The 14231-nt window shown below is 36.8% G+C and overlaps 1 protein-coding gene across 1 annotated transcript; it reads right to left on the bottom strand.

Moving 5' to 3' along the window:
- Positions 1-9470: 9470 nt before the first annotated feature.
- On the bottom strand, positions 9471-13396 carry LOC129281253 (uncharacterized). The gene is made up of 3 exons (XM_054917194.2): positions 13088-13396; positions 11039-11310; positions 9471-10391 (listed from the first exon to the last, which is right to left on the bottom strand). Exons 1-3 carry the CDS (start codon positions 13188-13190, stop codon positions 10293-10295), a joined length of 474 nt encoding a protein of 157 aa, XP_054773169.2. The 5' UTR covers positions 13191-13396; the 3' UTR covers positions 9471-10292.
- Between the last annotated feature and the right edge of the window lie 835 nt (positions 13397-14231).

Below are 14231 nucleotides of genomic sequence, written 5' to 3'. Positions count from 1 at the left end.
CCTACACGAATCAAGGTGACAAAATACCAGCTTTTTAATCTACAAAATAAAATACTACTACCCTGTGCGAAAACTCCCTATTGAAAAATGTGGGATGCGGGGTCTTCCAATTGGTTAGACTTTCGGAAGATTATCAGATTTTTATTAGAATACACACAAAAATAAGAGGCGATAAGTTATCTTCATCGCTTCATCATTTTCTCTTTGTTATCACATGCTGGAAATATGCAGTGTCATGTATGGAAGCATCTAGAGTGAAATCACCGTAGAGGGCACGCTCACAGTCCTCGCCGAAAACTCCAGCAAGCATGGATGCAAACGCCTCAGCTCGGATCGCCTGAAGAGGGATCGTTACTCTGAGAAAAAAGAAGAATTTTGTGTGACGAATATGATTCATTTTCTATCATAATCCACCCTACGAAAATAAATCACGAATAATTTCTCTCTCCAAATAACGTTATATTAGGCCCAATTACCCAAGAAACCGTATTAGGATTTGTTGACCAGTAACCCAAGATATTTATTGGAAAATTTTGCTCCCAAACAATATCGAAATCACCAACAAAACGAGAAGGTGAAATAATTATACGAACTTAAGATGAAGAAAAATCTGAGAAATATTTTGTCTGTCACTTTGACAAACCATCTATTAATCAATAGATGGCCTCTTTAAAAAAATATACACATCGTACCCGAAAAACGTATATAAGGTGAGGAAACACCTCATACTTATTAAACATTTGGATTACATTTTTTTTATTTAGATTTTTTTATTTGTCAAAATACTGTATTTCAAGAAAATACAATTGTTGCAAATATATATTCTGAATATAATTAGTATGAGTTATAACGCGTCAATTCTGTAGAAGATTCTGAAAGGCAAATAATAAAAAATTGAAGTAAACAGAAAGTAATTATACAGAATTATACAGATTTACCCCGGGATGAAAATAATTATTTCAACTGAATAGAGTAAAATTTCCCGAACAAAATGTTAAAAAGTTCCTAAAATCTTATAACAAATAAAGAAGTTAATTACTGAAGTTTAAAATTAAGCAATATTTTGTTAAAACAGTTATAGAATACTGTCATGAATATAGTGTAGGTGGATTGGTGAATGTCAAGTCCCCACTTTTCTTTTCTTATGTTATTACATGATATCACAATATTATTTCATATTTTTATACAAGTGTGCATGATATGTCTCCCTTGTAACAAAATATGTTGGAGCAATGATTATATTAAACATTAAATCAGTTGTCAATCAATTCTCGGAGGTCACAATTTGAATAAATAATTATTTCAAATTTTGTGGGGAAATGATATCAGCTCGCTCATTGCATATTCATGAAGCCATGCATAGAACTGTTTCACTATTAAATGAAAAAGAATGTCATAACGTTGTTATTCTAAGTCCACCCCAGAAAAATGTTGATTTGAATAAATAGGGAAAAATCAAACAAGAATTATGCTGAAAATTCCATCAAAATCGGATTTGAAATAAGGAAGTTATGACATTTTAAACTTTCGCTTATATTTCACAAAACACCTTTTCATGAGAATCTAAATTTGAGAGATTTTTTGACATTATTATCAGTAATTAAAATCGTATCCTACATTTTTCCTTTGCTTTTATTGCCTCCTTTTTTTGTTTTGTTCTTGGTTGTAAAACTTTTGGGGGCCATGGCCCAACCCTTCCATACTCATATACGGCAGTGCTATGCGGTTGGAGTCCGGGGCGGAGCCCCCTGAACTTCTTGATATAAAAGCCATTCAAAACTCGCAGATTGTCGCTATTTTAATCAAATCGCGGGTATATACAGAATAGCTTTTTTACACAACACATTTATTCAACCCAGTTGCGTAATGAACCAAATATTTTGAGGGGGCAAAACATAGCAATGTGTGAAAATTTGTAAAAAGTCGCCAGCGAGCAAAGCGAGCTGGAAAAAATTGCCTATTGAAATCAAAGTCTAATTATTTGATAGATTTTTCCATTATATTCAGCAAATAACACATTTCATTATACGTTGTCTTCTATAATTTCTTTTATTTCCTCTTGAGTGTGGAACCAAGACCCCTCCCCCCATCAACGTAAAGCTTAATGTAGGAATGGTCCCTACAGGGGGGTGTTATAGAGCCATTTGAAGGTTATAGATGAAGAGCCCCTACTGCGTGGGGTCTGGGGCAAAGCCCCGGCAGCTTATTTGCATACAATTTAGCAAGCTTATAGCACAATGTTGTATGCAGTCCATCTTTCTTCCCGCTCTTTTTTTTCAATCCTCGGCAGCCCGGTCGTGTTATTAAGTATTTTTTCTTGTCCCTTTTCTTTGTTTCCAATTTAGCTTTTCACTAATTCCATTTTACCTCCGTTTCCCGCTCCTGTTTGCCATTTTGTCATCTTTTAATTCATTTCCCATCATGCTATAGCATTACATAGGCCTATTTCGGAATGATCTGTTCTTTCTCAAATGTTCTTCTTTCGTTCGTTTTTCCCGCTTTCCTTCCTTTTCCACTAAAAAAAAAAATTCGTTTTCTTTCGTTTCCCGGTGAAATCCGCCAGGGGGGCAGCTTGCCCCCCCCCCGCCTGTTACGCCACTGGTGATGAAAAAGAAGCACATGTCACTACATATAACAATTATAACTCGAAGTTCGAGGAAATATATTTGGTGTATATTGACTTGAAAACGGGAGGTTTTAGTACAACAGGATTCTATATCTCGTTAAACAGAAAATGCGAGCACCAGGAACCATGAAGACATAGACTCTGCGCAAATTATGTTTCATAAAGTTATGATAAAAGTATTTTTTATTATGTAATATAACATAACATAATTATAATTTAACATTATAATGAACAATAATTTCTTCTTTCTTCCACCTTTTCTCCTTTTCCCCGTTATTTTTTTGGGGATCAGCCGATGGGGGAGGGGGGGAGGGGAAGTGCCCCCGTGCTCTCCCGTAGTTACGCCACTGAACGCCACAGTGAGATATGGAATCCACTCTAAGCAAATTAATGTACCTTTGTATTTTAGACAAGCAGCGGTAATTATGATTTCTCTAACGAAATCATCATCGTTGTTTTCCTTGACCGCTTCAATAGCACTCAGAGAATCAGTCAAAATTACCACTTTATTATATACATTCAAATTTTCCAACCACTGAAGAGCCAAAACAATGGTGACCAATTCCGATCTATACGATGGTGCTTTGCATTCTTTTACATTCGTTTACCCGCATAGCAGGCACGTAAAAGCAAGCAGATAGAGGCGTTGCCGCGTGCCGGGTCTCGAGAACCATGAGTGCATGGACCTACTACAGGTCCATAACATAGGCGGATCCAGGGGGGGCCCGCCCCCCCCCCCCATTGGCGGAGCAAAAAAAAAAAGGAAAAAAGGGAAAGAACGAAAAAAGGGTGGAAAAAAAGAGGGAAAAGAGAGGAGAAAAAAGAAGAGGAGGAAGACTTGTGAATAAAATACGATGAGGGGAAGACTTGGAAAATAAAAAGAATCTTTCATGTCACTATATAAAATTTTCGCTCGCGCTTCGCGCTCGCATTGCCTGTTAGGTGATTTTCATATCTTGTTCAATATGGAGTTAAAATATCAAGTTTAGAAGTCAATATACAAAATATAATTCACCTCGGAAATCGAACTTTCATTATTTTGTGTGATTTACAAACTGATTTTCAAAAAGTGCTCTGTAAAAATGTCAGTTTTATGGTCTGAATATTAACAGTATCTGCTCGCGCTGCGCGCTCGCAAATTTTGATTTATCAGGTACCTATTATTTTCGTGTATTCCAAAAAGTTTTCAAATTATCCCTTTTCAGGTCTGATTGTCAAATCGTATCAGCTAGCGCTGCGCTCTCGCATTTTGATTGGCGAGTTATATATGTCTCAGTATTGATTTTACAACAAACTACTTAAAAATCCCGTTTTAAGACAGTTTATCAAAAATTTTGGCTCGCGATTTGCGCTCGCATTAATGGTTAAAATATATTAACTGATGCCTCCTATTTATAATTACAAAAGTGCTTGAAATGTCCAGTTTTCAGGCCACAATATAATCAGATTTCGCGCCCTCATCAGGCATTAATGAATAAGATATTAATCTAATAATTAAATTGTCCCTTTTGTTTCATCTCTCGCTTAGCAAGAGGAATAGGAAGATAGTCATCATTTTCATATGCATGTCCTAAGGATGTACCGGTCCTATGTTAAAACTCAAAGTAATAATAACGAAAAATATCAGCTCTTTATTAAGTGCGATCCATATTCACCTCACAATTTTCCTACAAAGTGCTTGAAATATAGAGCTGAAATTGACTCTTTTTTTCAGATCGGAATATGAATAAGTTTAAGCTCGCGCTTGGCGCTCGCTTTGATTTTCATGATAAAAGATGTATTTAGAATGCCTAGATTCTAGGTCTAAATATGAAACACGCGCGCACATGTTTATTCAGATACTCAACTTGTTCTCTATTTAAAACATTATCCAGTTTCAGATCACAATATCAAAATTTTCTGCTCGCGCTTTGTGCTCGCATTATTAATGTAGGATGATCCCCTATTACTCATTCTTTTCATGATTTACAAAACATGAATAGAGTGTCCCGTTTTTAGGTCTAAATCTCATTTTTTTCTCCGTTCGCGTTTCGCGCTCGCATTATTTGATTCTTAAAATATGTAACGTCTTCATGGCTAACTGCAAGCAGTCTTTAACAGATTCCTTTTTCATCAATTCATTTCTACTCGCGCTTCACGTTCGTAGTAATAATTAATTTGCATACATACATCTTTTTCAGGTTAAAAAACATTGCCCAGAATGTTCAAAATTTTAGGAAAAAATACATAAGATTTCCATAAAAATTTAGCTCGCGCTTCGCGCTCGCATTATATAAATAAGGATTATGATATTATATATTTATGTTTATTCATAAGAATAAAGCTAAGAGGTGACTATTAGGACTACCCCTTCAAAGAAACAAAAAAAAATCTTCGAGCGGCCGATCGGAGAAAATATGGCTGAAAAAAATCCGCCCCCCCCCTATTGGCGAAGGCTGGATCCACCCCTGCTCAGTTATTTTAAACAGAAACTTAAAAATAATTTTCTGAAATCATACATGTCATCATTTCCTTAATTTTGAATAATCATATCATCAAATTCACCATTTCATGCCTCCTTAACTTATTTTTTTTTTATCCGCACGTTGAAGTCATGGTCTATTGTCTTTCCTTATCTCTTTTCCCTTTTATTTTCATATGCCTCATGTTTTTCCATTTTTGTCTCGCCTGCATAGCAGAGCGAGACTTTTCCGTCGGCGGCGTCGTCGTCAACATTGAAATCTTAACCAAGGTTAAGTTTTTGAAATGTCATCATAACTTAAAAAGTATATAGACCTAGTTCATGAAACTTGGACATCAGGGTGATCAAATATTACTGAACATTCTGCTTGAGTTTCAAATCACATGACTAAGGTCAAATGTCATTTAGGGTCAATGAACTTAGACCGTGTTGGGGGACTCAATATCGAAATCTTAACCAAGGTTAAGTTTTTGAAATGTCATAACTTAAAAAGTATATGGACCTAGTTCATAAAACTTAGACATAAGGGTAATAGTGTATCACTTATGTTTCAGGTTAAGGTCAAAGGCCACTTACGGTCAACAAACTTTGGCCATGTTTGGGTTATTTGAGGAATTGTCATCATAACTTTAAAAGTTTATGGATCTAGTTCATGAAACTTGGACATAAGGGCAATCAAGTATCCTCAAACATCCTGTGCGAGTTACAGGTCACATGACGAAGGTCAAAGGTCACTTAGGGTCAACGAACTTTGGCCATGTTGGAGTTATTTGAGGAATTGTCATCTTAACTTTGAAATTTTATTGATCTAATTCATTAAATGTGGACATAAGAGCAAACAAGTAACCTTGAACATCCTGTGCGAGTTTCAGGTCACATGACCAAGGTCAAAGGTCATAGAGTCAACAAACTTTGGTAATGTTGGGGGTATTTGTGGAATTGCTATCATACATGTAACTTTAATAGTTTATGGATCTAGTTCAGGAAACTTGGACATATAAGAGCAGCAATGTATCCCTGAATACCCTTCTTCTTCTTCCGGGTGTAGTACAGACCTCTGGGTAGAGTATTTTCGTACTTTGTGCAGTGCTTAAAAACTAGTGTGCCATGCTGCATTGCCAAACCTCAGTAATATGCTTATGAGGTTAAAGGTGTATGTACATATAAGGTAAAAGTGCTCCTTGTGCAATTAAAAACTAACTCCTTTTCCATCTAAGCCTTGCGCAGCGTTATCCCGTCCAGCTGCCTCTTAACCTGTTCCAGAGAAGAAGCAGATGTTACACTGGCAGCGAGCTGGTTCCAATGGCGTACAACACTAGGAAAGAAGGAGTTCTGAAACCCAGAGGTCCTACACAATTGTTGTCGATATTGAGTATGTCGTCGTCCAGATGATCGTAGTGCTGGGTAGAGGTAAGGAGTTTCAGGTGGGATGGCAATTAGTCCATGAAGAATACGATAGAGCATGATCACTTTCAGATGAGCTCTCCTTTCAGCGAGAGACTGCCATTTCAATGAGTGAAGCATTTCGGTGACACTGTGTCTGGGGTGGTAGTCTCCAAGTGTAAACCGAGCAGCACGCCTCTGAACCATTTCAAGTTTCCAGATGTAGTCTTGGTAGTGAGGATCCCAGGCTGTTGCTGCATACTCAATGATAGGTCGTACATGTCCTGTATGCCTGGTCCTTGATTTTCATGGGGCAGCCATACAGGTTTCTCTGGAGGAATCCACGTGTACTATTTGCTTTTTTACATGTACTGTCAATATGCGTCTTCCAGCTGAGCTTGGAGTTGATGTGTACTCCGAGGTACTTGGCATTGTCAACAGCTGGAAGTTCAACTCCATGAAGAGAATAAGGCGATTTGATGACATTTTTCACCTTATTGGTCACTCTCAGAACTTCACACTTCGATGGATTGAAAGACATCTGCCACTTGGCTTCCCAATCTTGCAGGTTAGTGAGATCTTCTTGGAGTGCGTCTGCGTCAGATTGCGAACTGATGTGTCGGTAGAGAAGACAATCGTCGGCAAACATCCGCACCTCCGACTGGACACACTTAGGCAGGTCGTTGATGTAGGCCAAGAAGAGAAGTGGGCCAAGTACAGTCCCTTGAGGTACGCCCGAGTTGACATCAGCTGGGAGAGAGGTAGTTCCTTCAAGCACCACCTGTTGGACACGATCTTTAAGGAAGGCTCTGATCCAACCAAGAAGATTTCCTTGGATGCCATAAAAGGCTAGATTTCTCAAGAGTCTTTCATGTGGTACTTTATCAAATGCCTTTGAAAAGTCTAACAGTACTGCGCGTTTCAGGAACATGGCCAAGATCAAAGGTCATTTAAATGTCAATAAACTCTGGCCGTGTTGGGAGTATGTGTTGAATTTATCATCATAACTTAGAAAGTGTATAGATCTAGCTCATGAAACATCGACATAAGGGTAATCAAGTATGAATGATTGTTTTGCACGTCTTTGGTCACATGATCATTTTGCTTTACAAATCTAATTAGTATTTTGGGTCATTAGAGAAAAGCTCTCAACTAAGTAATGTACAGTCCCATGTAAAAATATGCTGTACAAATCACTTTATGCATAGCAGTCCTTCAAAAATGTGGAGCAAATTGCGATGCGATACCAGGAAATTATTCCCTGAAAGGTCATTTTGAGTCAATAATGGACATATTTTATTATCATATCAGTGTTTTCTTCTGTGAATAATATTCATTAGCTGTTTTCAAAGACAGCACTGCTGCTATATCGAATTGTGTAATGCGAGACTGCCAGGGGCGTTCCACTTGTTTTTCTTGTTCTTTGTTTTTTGTTCTGATGTTCTCTGTTTTGTCACCTCTTCGTAGGCAATTCTACAATAATTATTTAGAGGGGTTCACACAATACAAGCACTGCTTTTTAGTGGATCCCTCCATTTTCTCAGAATTTCATTTTATAATGTTTATGATGTTTTGCTTATACATAATACTTTGTTTTGTTTTACTTATTGAATAATATCATATATTGTACATGCCTCAATTTATATCGTCTGTATAATGTTCATTGTAATTTATTCGACCACTTTACTTTGTTCTGTTGAAAATGAAATAAATTGAAATACACTTCCAACACTAAGTCTATTTCTGTGTGATCCTATATTTCTGAAGTTGTCAAAATTTTTGCTTGCTCGCTCGCAACTTCTCATAAATTGTACATGACACTCCATATCTAGACATATTCATATCAAAGACAACTTCAGAAATAGAAGTTCATAGGCTCTAAGCCTATAAAGTTACGAAAAAATACTTATGCAATATAACATATATATATACTATAAATATCGTATACAATTATTTTTTTCCCCTACTACAATTCTTCTTCTTTCTCCCTCTTTTCCTCCTTCTCCCATTTTTTTTTTCACCAGCCGATGGGTGGGTGGGGGGGGGGGGGTGATGTGGTCCCCCTCGTAGTTACGCCACTGACCACAGAAATAAATACAACTTCAGAAATATAGGTTCACACAGAAATAAAGACAATTTCAGAAAATATAGGCAACGAAAAAAAATAAACGAAATGACTAAATTACAGTCTATCGCGAATAGCCAATTTGTATTCTTGCCACCAACAAGTTGACTTGCCGAGTTTCAACAACTCGTCATATTGTCTTCTATTCCTGACAAAGTCGACTTGACGCGATTGAGGATCTTGTCTTCTCTACCTAAATAAGCCGACTTGACGAGATATGGATTTCGTCTTCTTCTCTTCTCGTTCTGGCGAAGTTTACGATTCTGTACTTGTCTTCTTAACTTCTCGTCCTGACGAAGTCGACTTAACGAGATTGAAGATCTTGTCTTCTTATTTCCTCGTCCTGACGAAGTCGACTTGACGAGAATGAGGATCATGTCTTCTCGTTTTCTCATTAGACCATAAATATCTAATCCTTTTCTACGTCCGTAACAAAAATAAGGTTTTTTTTTCAAATAGCCTTTAATTGTTTTGCTTTAGTAACGAAAATGCAATGGTCTACGTTTCCTTTATATAATTTTGTTTTAGAAATGTCGCATTACAAGAAAAAAAAGGTTTGTTTTATTAATTAGTTTGTTTTCTTGTGAGCAGTGGCGGCACAACGGGGGGGGGGGGGAAGGGGTCGCTTCCCCCCCTCGGTCAGGATCGTTCTCTCCCCATAAAGTTGACAAAAAAATGTGTAGTAAACAGTGGCGGATATACGGGGAGGGGGGGTTAACCCCCTTGGGTTGCAAAGTAGATACAATAATAACGACCTACACTTTCGAGCCAACCCTTTATTGTGCTTTTCGATTTTTTTTTTGTATTTTATTATATGAAATTAGGTTTATTCAATTTTTTCCTCCAAGAACTAGAAAAATTGGATTGACAACTGATTTAGTGCATTAGATATTTATTGCTGCAACTTATTTTATTGTAAGGGAGACATATTATTCACACAAGTATGAAATAATGAAAAAAATATGATTTTATGTAATAACATAAGAAAACGGAAAGTGGAGATGTGACATCATCAGCCCACCTAATGAATATTCATGATGACTGTTTTCACAAAATATTGCTAAACTTTAAACTTCAATAACTTTATTATTTGTTATCCGATTTTGATGAAAATTTCGACATTTTGCTCAGTGAATTCTACTCTATGTATTGAGATAAGAATACTTTCAGCCCGGACCATCCCTTTAAAAGTGATTAAAAAACCCTGAGTCTCGCGGGCCGGATTGAGAAGCTCCGTGGGCCGGATCCGGCCCGCGGGCCGTAGTTTGAGAACCCCTGCCTTAGACGAAAATAAGCCCGGAGCAATTGTCGCAGGAGAAAATGTCACGTCACCCTGCAAAAATTCATGAACAGGTCCCTTTTTCAGGTCAGTAGGGCCTGAATTAAACATTTTATCTCGAGCTTTGCGGTCGATTTTGTGAAACAGGCAAAAAATGTGTCCGCCTTTGCCCCCAAATGTTCTTTTGCCCCCCCCCCTCCATTTCCCCCTATAGCTTGTGAAATATACTTTCTTTACTATGATATATTATGTATTGCAATGTGACATATTTTTATGTTCATGATTCTTGTTTTAGAAATGGAAATATTAGAATTCATAAATATATATTATCATGACAATATATAATTGCCTTTTATCGTATTAAAATATCATAAATGAATTTTATGTATGCCATATACAGTATTATCCTGTTTGACTTTCAGTTATTGTTCTCTTCTGGGAAAGCATTCCTGCATCGAACCTGTCCATCGATGAAGCATCGACATGTGTCAGATCCTCTAAGAAAGTTGGTGTCAAGCTAAACATAGAAGCAAATGAGACATGAACAAATTATAAGTCAGAAAAGCTGGATTATGTATTATTCATATGTCGGATCACTACAATTATTAAATTTAATTCCTAACACAGAATAGTAAATTTATATGAAAACTGGCAATATCCAGCAGGATTACACTCTTCAAATTTGTTTATTGGTTTCGTCACGTATCCTCTTTTATTTACCCAAAGTGTAAACTTGTTTACAAGCATGAAAAAAAAAATCCATTCGGATTCCGGAATTTTGATAGTCATCATGATCATTGTTTTACATAATTATATTCAAAGTGATATTGTTTGTGTTTTAATTGTTATTTTTCCGATATTGAAGCAAAAATGGTTATCAACGCCCAAAAAGGGTCAGCATTATTGAAGAATAAAAGGGTAATCAACGCCTAAAATTGTCAATATTTTTAGGCTAAAAATTATAATCCCCAAACATTTTAGAGCGGAAAAATTCACCAACACCCAAAACAGTCGGCGTTTTGTGAAAAAAATTACCAACGCCAACAATCGGTCGACGAATTGAAGCGCAAAAATAATTATCAAGACAATTTGAATTATTATTGCCGAAATCATGATAATTACTGGATTTTTTTATTAAAAAACCTAAAACAAAAACAAACTTACCGGTATGATAGTTCCCTCAAAAGTACAGTCAGTGACTCGTTTCTTCTTTAGCTTTTTACACGCCTTTTTCTTCAGACACACATCCGCATAACCATCAAGAAGATATTGGCCAGGTGGACACGCCCACCCACTCACGCACATGCGCACACATGGGCGGCCGTTGGGAGGCTCCCTGCGAAGATCCCCACAAGTTCTTGGTTGGCAAGGAGAGAGACAGCGACGATATTGAAGATCATTGTTGATTGGACAGTCCTGAGGTGGGCGTGTCTTACCTTTCAGAAAAACCACGAATACAAAGATGTCCATAACTTCGTAATAGCAATAGCACATTAATGAAAGAAAATTCAAGAATCATTTAAGGGAAACAAAACTTTGTTATTTCTTGGACAATCAAGTTGACGTGTCAAATTGAAAAGTAGGTATGAAACATTCGAGACAAATTTCCTTATTGAAATTCAAATGACTCTTTTGCAGATTTTCTTCAAATGACTCTTTTTCAAATGACTCATTTTCTTTAAATGACTCTTTTGTACATTTTCTTCAATTGGTTCACTCATCATGACTTGTGAGCAGCAAAGAAGAGAGTCTTAGCTTTTCAATGATATGAGCTTTTCAATGATATTCCATTTATTGGTCTTTTATGTGATTACGTTATGATAAAATAACCTTTCTCGATGACCTTTTATTTCTGGGACGCATTAAAAAATGAGATTGATTGGTTCGTTTCTTTGCCTTGGAGTGCATGGTTAGAGGACATCATCAGTGTTCTATTCCCTGTCTAGTGATCTAAAGTTGGGTTTAGAGGGCACCCATTGGAGTTTAACTGTGGATAACCATTGTGAGACAAATCTCTAACATTACAGGTTCAATTTACCAGCTCATTTCTCACTCGAACAATCGTCTAAGAAAAATAACGAAAATAGTCCTATCTACCAAAAAATATAGGCCCATTATTTTAGCACAAAGACCGTGGCCTAAGTTAAACTGAACACGGACCCCCAATGTCAAGATAGAACCCGGTACAATACCCAATACTCGTCTTTACCAATGGAATTCCCTTTGATAACAAGTTGTACAGAATACTAAAGATGTTCTAAGTCACATTTAAAGGTCAAGTCCACCTCAGAAAAATGTTGATTTGAAACAACAGAGAAAAATCAGACAAGCATAATGCAGAAAATTTCATCAAAATCGGATGTAAAATAAGAAAGTTATGACATTTTAAAGTTTCGCTTATTTTTCACAAAATAGTTATATGCACAATTTAGTCACATGCAAATGAGAGAATCGATGATGTCCCTCACTCACTATGTCTTTTGTTTTTTATTGTTTGAATCATACAATATTTCAATTTTTACAGGTTTGACAATAAAGACTAACTTGACTGAACCATAAAATGTTAAATAATGATAATTCAACATGTTCAGGGCGAAATAAAACTTTGTTTCACAGGACAATGAGGATAAAATTAGAATATTTCATGTAATAAAATACGAAAGAAATAGTGAGTGTGTGATGTCATCAGTTCCCTCATTTGCATACCGACCAGGATGTGAATATAACTTTTTTGTGAAATTAAGCGAAACTTAAAAATGTCATAACTTTCTTATTTTCCATCCGATTTTGATGAAATTTTCAGATTTGTGCTTGTTGGATTTTTCTCTTTTTATTCAATTCCACTTTTGGTCGGGGTGGACTTGTCCTTTAAACAAATCACATTGAAAAAAAAAACACATTCACACATAACTCATAATGCCTACATCATTCATGTCATTTATTCGTTGTAACGGTTCCTTGAAATGCACTGTCCAAGGTATGGTAGGCGGGTATTGAACCTCGAACTTTTATATGTCAAGTCACGTACCTTAGACCATTGGCTACGTCACCACCTCCTTAAATGTCTGAAAATAAAATCAATATAATACCGTACTGTATCAATTTCATGTCAGTTGTCACCCTTTATCATGTTCATTTAGAACAGATAACCTGAGCTTGTAGTTATCATTGTTTCCCTTTTTATCACTAAAAAGTGATTTATAAGAAAATTACCTGTTATGGGCATCCCACCGTCGATTTCAATCTCCTGTTGTCCAAGAACAATTAGAATGTTCATTAGCAATACGAATATTGTCCGTTGTACCTTCGTCTTCATCTTTCACTTTTTTCGTGGGACATGTACTTGGTATAAAAATCTGAGTGATGTTTCTTGGTGCTGGTGCTTGGTGATTACCCAACCAATGTAATAAAGCACGGAGCTACTGCTCCAGGTAATAACGTGTAGTCAATTGAATGGTCCTGTGTCTGATTTTATTCTCAATTACCATGATTACGTCACCCAGTCAGTGTAAAAATGCAACCTTTGGTGGTGTAAAGTCGGATACGAATGTCCGTCCGACTCTGATAAAAATCAATGACATCCTGATCTGCTGATGAGGGCTGGATCGAGCTTCCAGTTTCCTTTGTACAAGCATATAGTAGTTATTAAAAAAAATACGTGTTAAGATTGCCATTTGTAATGGATTTCTATAATAGGACGAATATGTCTTATACTATTTTTAGTAGATGTGATGGTGATGCTGAAGATGATGATGGTTGTGGTGGTGATGACGATGGTGGTGATGGTGGTGATGGTGGTGATGATGGTGGTGATGATGATGATATTTGTGGTGATGATTTTGATGATGATGATGGTTGTGGTGCGTAAGATGGTGCTGGTGATGATGATGGTGGTGGTGGTGGTGATCATGATGATGATAATGTTGATGATGGTGGTGGTGGTGGTGTTAATGTTGATGATGGTGGTGGTGGTGGTTATGATGATGACGGTGGTGGTGGTGATGATGGTGGTTGTGGTAACGTTTATGTTGTGTAGGCTACCCCATGCTCCTCGAAATATAGCCAATTAAGGTGTCTTCTTCCCTTCCGCCAATGAGTAAGTAAAGTACATTACGTGCGTTTACATTGAGACTCTTATTCCTACCGTAGGACATTCTTATTTGAATGAAACAATTTGGAGTATGCTTTGTGCATATTTGGGGGAACAGAGTAATATCTAGCTTTCAATGAGTTGAAATAGACTTGATCGAAAATAATCAGCTGCTGTGGATGTTCGGGGTCGTGGTTACTTGACCTCACGCATGGAAGTACGGGTTTCGATTCCCGACATGACACTCAAACCCTTGATTGAATTAAT

This window comes from Lytechinus pictus, chromosome 18 (assembly GCF_037042905.1).
Source record: "Lytechinus pictus isolate F3 Inbred chromosome 18, Lp3.0, whole genome shotgun sequence".
Lineage (NCBI taxonomy): Eukaryota > Metazoa > Echinodermata > Echinoidea > Temnopleuroida > Toxopneustidae > Lytechinus > Lytechinus pictus.
The sequence above is the reverse complement of the archived record's forward strand: the minus strand, read 5'-3'. Positions and strand labels throughout refer to the sequence as shown.

What these genes read in the sequence shown, in the direction of transcription:
- LOC129281253 (XM_054917194.2), bottom strand. Translation starts at nt 13,190, where the DNA reads ATGAAGACGAAGGTACAACGGACAATATTCGTATTGCTAATGAACATT. An exon ending in CGGTGGGATGCCCATAACAG is followed by an intron (nt 11,311 to 13,087) that starts GTAATTTTCTTA and finishes TTTTTCTGAAAG; the next exon opens with GTAAGACACGCCCACCTCAG. An exon ending in TTGAGGGAACTATCATACCG is followed by an intron (nt 10,392 to 11,038) that starts GTAAGTTTGTTT and finishes TTCTATGTTTAG; the next exon opens with CTTGACACCAACTTTCTTAG.